Here is an 8,247-nt window from a genome sequence, read left to right on the forward strand (position 1 = left end):
ACATTGCCGACTGCCAGGTTCAGATCGCCGACATCACGACCATAGGTGCAACCAGTGGAGATTATCACCAAAGCTAATGACTCAATAAACCACCCATCATTCTGCTACCATATTAGCCTAGAAGCTCTTCTGAAGATATTAGTTTGTTCACTAATAAATCTATTAAGAATATCAAATTGATTTCATTTGAATAAAATTCACCACGACATTCGAAGGACCCTGCAGAAGTTTCTTCTAAAATTACAGTAGTTCATTTTGGAATTCCTAGAGAAGTTTATTTTGGGATTCCCATTTTTGAAAATGTCTCCCTTTTTAATTCCTCCAGCACTTCCTTCTGGGATTTCAGCACTTACTTCTTTTTGGTATTCCGATAGAAAATTCCTCCTTATTGTATTCCTTCAGGGGTTCCTTCAAAGATCCCTCCAGTAATCCATTCCGGAGTTCCTTCTTAGATTCCTCCAAAAGCTCCTTCTGAGATTTCTCCAGGAGTTTTTTTTCTAAGGTTTTTCTAAAAGTTTATTCATGGTTTCCTTCAGGAGGTCTTTCAAGGTTTTTTCTCCTCTCTTCCACCAGCAGTTTCTTTAGACATCTGTACAGGGATTTTAACCGGAATTTCTTTTGAGATTCCATCAGAACTTCTTTCTGTGTTTCCAAAAAAAAGTTCCTTTCGGGATTCCTCCAGGAGTTCCTTCTTGGCTTCCTTTAGGAATTCACTCAGATATACATTCCAAGATCTCGGTAGGTAACCCCTCCGGTATTCTTTCAAAACCCTCCCAGGAGTTACATCTGTGATTCTTCCAGGTGTTCCTTTTTGGATTCCTTCAGGAATTCTTTCCCGGATTCTTCTGGGATTCCTCGAAGACTTCCTTCTTGGATTTATCCAGGATTTTTTTCACGGGACTCCTTCAGTAACTTTTTCCAGCATCCCTCCATCTACTCCATCCAGGATATTTTAGAATTCTGCGTGGAATCCCTTTACGGATTCCTCCCATAGTTGCTTCTGGAAATCCCTCAGGATATTCTTTCTTAGATTTTACCAGGAGTTCTATCGAAATAATTTACCGTGATTCCCCAAAAGTTATTTTCGGGATTGCTTCAGAAATTCCTTACGGGGTTCTTTCAATTATTTCTTCCGTGCTTTCTTCGGAAATTAAACCAGGAGTTCCTTCTGACAATCTACAAATATCTCCATCTAAGATTCTTCCAGAAGTTTATTCAAGGTTTCTCCGAAAGCTTCATCTAAATTGCTCCAGGTACTCCTCACGGAATTTCTTTTGAAATTTCTCTATTTTCTTTTATGATTGTTCCAGGAGTTCCTTCTGAAATTATTCTGGAAGTTCCTTCAAGGATTCCTTCTGAGATTCCTCCAGATCCTTTTGAAATGTTTTCGTAAGTTTTTTTTTCTTGGATTCCCAGTAGGAATTCCTGTGGAAATGTTATCCTTCTCCTGTTTGGGAAACCTATGAAGAACACAATGAGAAATTCCTTACAAAGTTGCTAGAGGAGTTCCTTAAGAAATTGTTGGATAAATTCTTCGAAAAAGTCCTGTAGAAACTATATAAGGAACTCTTGGAATCTTGCCGTAATGCCTAAAGCTTAGAAAAATTTTCCTTTGTAACCTTAGCGGCGTGCAGTGCCCTCTATATCAAACAGCAAACTATTGGTCTTGAGAAGCATTTGAGCGAAATTGATTTTTGTCTGCAAACACAATAGGGTATCGCGCCACTTGGGCGGTGGCTTCTATATTCGTCTGTTTTCCACTATAACTCAGTCAATTTTGAATCAATTGACTTGAAATGTTGCACACGGGTAGATACTATACCTATCTCACCACATTCCAAAAGTTGTGTCAATTGGTTTAAATTTGACTGAGTTATAGTGGAAAACAGACGAATATATAAGCCACCGCCCAAGTGGCGCGATTCCCTATATTATTCTTTACGCAGGATTTCAAAACCACTTTCTCAGATACAGTTGTTGCGTCCGATAGCTGCATGTCTTATGAAATGAAGCCGGCATTTATTTCCATTATTTGTTATTTACAATAATGTGAATGGAAAAAAACGTGCATTTTTTTTTATTTACTGGATAATAATACTTAATGCAAGTAGAAAGTTTATTAATTATGAAAAAAAAATTCTATAGGGCTAGTAGAAAGCTACGTAGCATATCACAAACCCCTACCCCCCTATCGTCACACTTCGTCACAAAATCACAAACACCCCCCTCCTCCCAAAAAAGCTACGTCATTTATGGACGACCCCTAACTGTGGGAATTTGCAATGTATATTAGGCATGATATTAGGAGATTTTTGTGTGCAAAATTTCAGCCATTTCTTTCGTCAATTTCCCAAATTACAGCGCTGACAACCTAAGTTTGGTGCTGTAAAAAATCAATTCTACACTTTCAACTGTTTCATTGCTGCAGCAAAAGATACTGCAGCAATTTACTGAATATTTTAGGTGAAAAAAAAAATGCTTCTTAAGATCAAGACAAACAGACTTAACACTCTTAAAAACGGCTTGGCATATGCATATGAATTTAGCTATGAATTCACCAGAGATCTCGGAGTAATACGTGGCAATTGTGTTCATTTATCATACTTTCCAAGAATTTAGAAATAATTTTATAGTTGTTGTTATAATTAAACATTGCTGCAATAGTCTCGTGCACTGCCACATTCATACAAATTATTTTACACTTTATCTAAAAATAAAAATGCATCGACTTTGATAGCTTTCATCGTCTATATTCACTTCATTCGTTTGTAACTATAATGACTATATACATTTATATACAACTAGTTAACACTCCCATCTTTATGCAATCAAAGAGTAGAAGTTATGGCGCTAATATCATCGTTCAATCGTTCAATCTCGGTGGCAAGCGATTTAATAGTGGTAGTTGGAAGACAATCCGCTGAACTGCACATGGTTGGTGGCATCATGATGAGGAGCATAAGCTACCTTGGCAACTGGGACAGCGACCTTAGCAACAGCCGGAACGGCAACCTTGGCTACAGCAGGGGCAGTGTAGACCTTGACTGGGGCTGGCTGATAGTGCTGGACCTGGGCTGGCTGGTAGTGTTGGACCTGGGCTGGTTGGTAGTGCAGACGCTGGACTGGGGCTGGTTGATAATGGTGGACCGGGGCAGCAGCGTAGGCAACTGGAGCTACAACTTTGGCAACTGGGGCAACAAACTTGGCAACTGGGGCAACGGCCTTAACAGCGTGGTGTCCCTCAAGAGGCTCACGACGGACAACAGCGTTAAAACCAGAGTGTTCATCCGAGGTGTATTCGACCACTCGGCGGAATCCATCAGCGTCAACCAAAGTGTAAACTCCCTTCACGTTATCTCCATGACGTTCCTCCTGGTGGCTCTTGATGTCTCCGGTCTGTTCATCATGAACAGAGTACTGGAACTGATATTCAGCAGGAGTATCAGGATATTCAACGTGCTTCACAGTTTTGACCAAAGCCGGCTGCAGAGTCTTAACCAAAGCAGGTTGAACAGTTTTCACCAGAGCTGGCTGAGCATGGTACTGTGGCTGATGTTGGTACTGTGGTTGATGATAGTAATGGGGATCGTAGTGCTGGGCAGCAGCAACAGCTAGCAGAGCAAACAGAGCAACGAACTGTCGGAAACAAATCATATTATATGAATTAGAACACATTAGAACACAAGAACCACTTAATCACAGGAAACAACAGTCTTTTTCTTATCACTATTATAACAGAACACATCAACTATCACATACTTTGAATGCCATTTCCACTAATCGAAGAACCGCTTGCGACTTGTACTACAAGTTGATCTAGTTAGATCTACAGAAAAGACGCCGAAGAACTGTGCTGTCTGGGAGAAAAATTTCCGTATATATACCGATCAAAGAACACTTTACCAATCGGCAGTCTCTCGACTTCGACAAATCCGCACCCTGTTAAAACTATATCAAACTAATTTTTCGGAGAAAAACACTCCAATACAGCCCACTCCATATAGGCATTCTGTGGGGGACGCATACTACCGAAAACACACACCGCAAAGCGCTTTGCTCCGCTTTACGATAAACGCTACGATTATGGTTATTGTTACCTTTAAGGCGCTCACATGCCACACCTCTATCACCGGAGGGCAATATCGACCTCAAGCAAGAGCACCTGCCATCAACTATCGTCACCGGCTAACGCTGCTGGCTGCTGGCTGGTGCCTAAAGAGCCAATCCACACGCACTTAAGTGGCTCTCTCTGTAAATAGATTCATGAATGGGTTGTCTCTGCGCCACTCAACTTCCCATTCAAAGCTTCCCTTCCTAAGCCCTCGTAGGCCACGAACGGTCGGTATTTACCTACCAACGCGGATATCTCGATCGGAACGGTGTGTCATGCACAGAATGACGAAAAGAGGCTGTAATGTTGTAAGGCCTAGGGAATAACGTCAGTAGATTGATTAATGATATCTATGTGAGCATCTACTCTGTGGCTTTGTATGCTATGCAAATAGTCTCGAGGTTTTTCGTAATGGAAATTTCCTCCACTTCCTTGGGTATAGAGTATCTTCGTGCTTGGCACACGATATGCGTTTCCAAAAGGGACCAATTGGCACATAAAGCTCTCAGTTAGTAACTGGCTCATGAAGCACTATGCTAAGAAGCAGACTTCAATCCAGTTAGTACGTTATACAATTGAGAAGACGTGAAACTCATTGGCATAGCTAGAAAATTTCCGTAGCTATAATCTGGAATTTTATGGAATTCATGAAAAAATACTGACATGTATAACCAAACTTATATAATAGCAGTGGAACAAATATAAAAATCCGTTTTTGGCACAATCCATAAGGACACCAATAGAATTATCATGTAAGTAATTTTATAAAAATATAATTTGAATAAATTTTCTCAAAAAATGTCAAATACTTTGTGACAAATTCTACATGAGATTATTGGAAAAATTATTAAACATATTCAGCCTATCATTTCGCATACTTTTCATAAAATTTGAATTCCCGTAAGCTCCTGTTCTTACGAGTAAATAAAACATTGTAACCAGTGGTCTGAATTCCAAATTCTGAACGCATTCGTGGGCAAATTCAGCCATCCGATGCTCGCCAATTGTTGAACGGTTAATGTAGGCAGATTTCAGGAGCGTTTCGAGCGTTACATGGGGTCCGAGGGGGTAGAAGGAGGATTACGGAGGCATTACAGGAAGCTTCAGAGGTTTGTTGGCGGGTTTTAAAGGTGGTACGCAGGCATTTTCGGGAGTTTTGGAAAGTCGCAGATGCCATATATGGAGTCCGTGGAAGTTTCGATGGCATTTCAAGAATTTTCAGAGGCCCCTTCACCAAAACCCTTCAAACCTCTTGAAACTCCCCTGAAATTCATTGAAACGGCCTTCAAACCTCCATTATTGAAATGCCCTTGAAATCATCGTTATCCATCTGAAATGCCCCTGGGAAAAGCCAGCATCCCAGGTTAGAGTTTCAGAGGCATTCCCATAGCACTTCCATAACTATTAGCTTTTTGTTTTCAATTGAATAATTTTCATCAGTTTGTACATTCCATGGCTGCTACAATGATGCTCTAAGCCCAAATATGCCATATTCCCTTTTAGAATATATCCTGAACCGATTGGGAATCGAAACCGTCATCCTCAGAATGGGTTTGCTGAATACCTGCATGTTTAGTACATGGACTACATGGTGCTTTTCAAATTTCAAGCAAGCTGAAATTCTACCTACCTATTAATCACCGAACAATCCGGAAATAGTGACCCTGTAATAGTCGATACAACCGTGCCCTGATTAGAACAGCCATGAAGGCACATTACTTAACAATCAAAATAAATCGAATTAATAATCTACATAATTGGCTGTCAAAAGCATAACTGACCGTACACGGTGTTCAATAAGTTCGGATACACAGTAAAATTGAATTTATTTCCCATCTGTAATTCAGTTTTGCAAAGTGAATGTATTAATTGAAAGCTCACATAATACTGATCAAATACAGTATATGTTTTGAAATAAACTGTCCTTTATCCTTTTGTAATAATTGCAAATGTGTCTCAAGTTCCTTTTGGCCGGCACGCGCGTCTGTCATTGGTATTTCGTCTAGCTTTTATTGAGTAATGGTGTTAAGTTGAATCAAATTAGGTTGTTGTCCTCAGCATTAGTGGTAGCAACTATGGCCATACGAAATAATCTATAAGATTCAGATTGGGTGAAATACGGACTCATTTTATTTTGATCTTTAAAACTGCTAAAATTGCCGCTGTACCTGGTTTAATGATTTTTGTTTTGTCAAAAAGCAAGGCTGCGTTATATCTCAGTTTAATCCATAGTTATCTTTTCCAAAACTTGATTATATCCCTATTGTGGCAAATTTGAACCAAAATTGGCTTTATATAATGTTTTTATGCCTTTTCCATAGATTTAAGCACATTTTGACTAAACTTGCAAATTTATCACCATATCATCACTGAAATAGCAGTGTAAAGGTTTTGTCTATTAATTTAGTAATTTTAATATAGTATAGTGAGATGTAAACTCAAAAGTCAACGTTTTAGACTTCTGTAGCTTGAGCAACTTATCGAAAATTATTCCAGCGTGCCGGAGCTAACAAACTTTAGATACATCTAAGGCTTATAAAAAAAGTAGAAAAAAAACTTTATTCAAAACCATATGCTATATTTGATCAGTGTTATATGACCTTTCAATAAATACATTTACTTTGAAAATCTGAATTACAGATATGAAATTAATTGAAGTTATATGGTGTATCCGAACTTATTGAACACCCTGTATAAAAACACGATCAACTGCCGGACAGCACATACCGAAAACGGAATACCAAACCCCGGTCGACGACGGTGAGTCTCACCTACTCTTGGTAGGCTCTCGTGTCAACGCAATTACAACATGAAATTAATTTGCCGTTAATCCACCGTGCGTCCGTCGTCGATCGAATACCCACAAGCGAATGTCGGCAGAGCCATTCGTTTACGACAAGGGGACGGCAACCTATTTTTTCACTATGGAGTTTGACAGGTTGGATTGTGCCTCCTTACGTGGAGCATAAATTTATGCTCCAGCCAAAATATTCACCAACACAGTCGTGAAATTTGAATGTTTACCTTTTATACGAGGGATATCGGTGCAAAACGCTTACATCACATTAGATCTCATAAAAGTGTTGATCATGAAAAAGCGGCAATTATTGATAATTTTCAATTTCAGAGTGTCGATGTTTAGGTAAAGTTCCTACAGAGAGTGAGAATTGCTTGTGAAAAGACACACAACACCTCTTTTCGCAAACTTTGTTCGCCAAAGTGCGTTTTACCTTATTTCCTCCCGCTGCTGTATTGAGTAAATTTTGGTATTAGTGAGCACCGGTTGCGCATGATAAGCGGCAACAAAATCAGATCCCCGTAGCATCCCCGTGGTTTACGATCAAAACCATGTCGTTCGAGTAATGGATGGATTAACTCTCCGCTCCGAGCGAGACACTTTCTTGAATCTAGAATTTTTACGGGCACACTACCTACGAATAAAAAAATATCAGTGGTGCCATGCCCCCAGTCAGTCCTACGATGATAATATTGACTCAGTATTCCAGCGGATGAGGTCAAACCGCAAAAGCTTCGTTCGAGTTGGGTTGAATTATAAAAATTTACGACCCAATTCCTTAATGGTTCGATCTTTTCGCCGGGGGTGCCAATCAAATAGCGCCATAAATCACGTGAACTTGAACCAAACTGCATCGAATTTCTGTGAGGGTCTGTCGCGCTGGCCTGACACACTGGTTTGTGGTTGACCGAACAAAGTACTGTAATTTGGAAAATGGCTACAAGGTGAAGAGGAAAGGTGCACCTAACTGAATGATTTTTAGGTTGACGTATGCTCACCATGGTTGGTAAATGCTGGGTAATGCATGCCTTAAGGAATAAATTGAATTTCTTGACTGGTTCTTAGTCACTTATCTAGTAACTCCCATTCTTACCTCGAGTGTTGCCCATTAAGCATAATGGGATTCAGCATAAAGTAACATGCTGGGCAGAAGCCCGTGAATCGGGCTTCACCGTCCAGGAGAGTGGACCTGAGAAGGCCGTTCCATCCCGGATTGACAAAAGCAGAGGTTTGAAACTTTGTGTGAGTCCTGGTGGTGAACCACAGTTTAGGGAGAAAAAAATCCCTTGGACCCTAGTTGCGCCTTAGATGCAATAAGAAGACAAAGAAGAAAAGGAGG

The 8,247-nt window shown here is 40.0% G+C and overlaps 1 protein-coding gene across 1 annotated transcript; it reads right to left on the reverse strand.

The window, feature by feature from the left end:
• Window positions 1-2,729: 2,729 nt before the first annotated feature.
• On the reverse strand, window positions 2,730-3,915 carry LOC109400289 (cuticle protein 8). Its single transcript, XM_019672772.3, has 2 exons — window positions 3,760-3,915; window positions 2,730-3,636 (listed from the first exon to the last, which is right to left on the reverse strand). The coding sequence occupies exons 1-2, from the start codon at window positions 3,769-3,771 to the stop codon at window positions 2,893-2,895; spliced, it is 756 nt and encodes a 251-aa protein (XP_019528317.1). The 5' UTR covers window positions 3,772-3,915; the 3' UTR covers window positions 2,730-2,892.
• Between the last annotated feature and the right edge of the window lie 4,332 nt (window positions 3,916-8,247).

Source organism: Aedes albopictus, chromosome 2 (assembly GCF_035046485.1).
Source record: "Aedes albopictus strain Foshan chromosome 2, AalbF5, whole genome shotgun sequence".
NCBI lineage: Eukaryota > Metazoa > Arthropoda > Insecta > Diptera > Culicidae > Aedes > Aedes albopictus.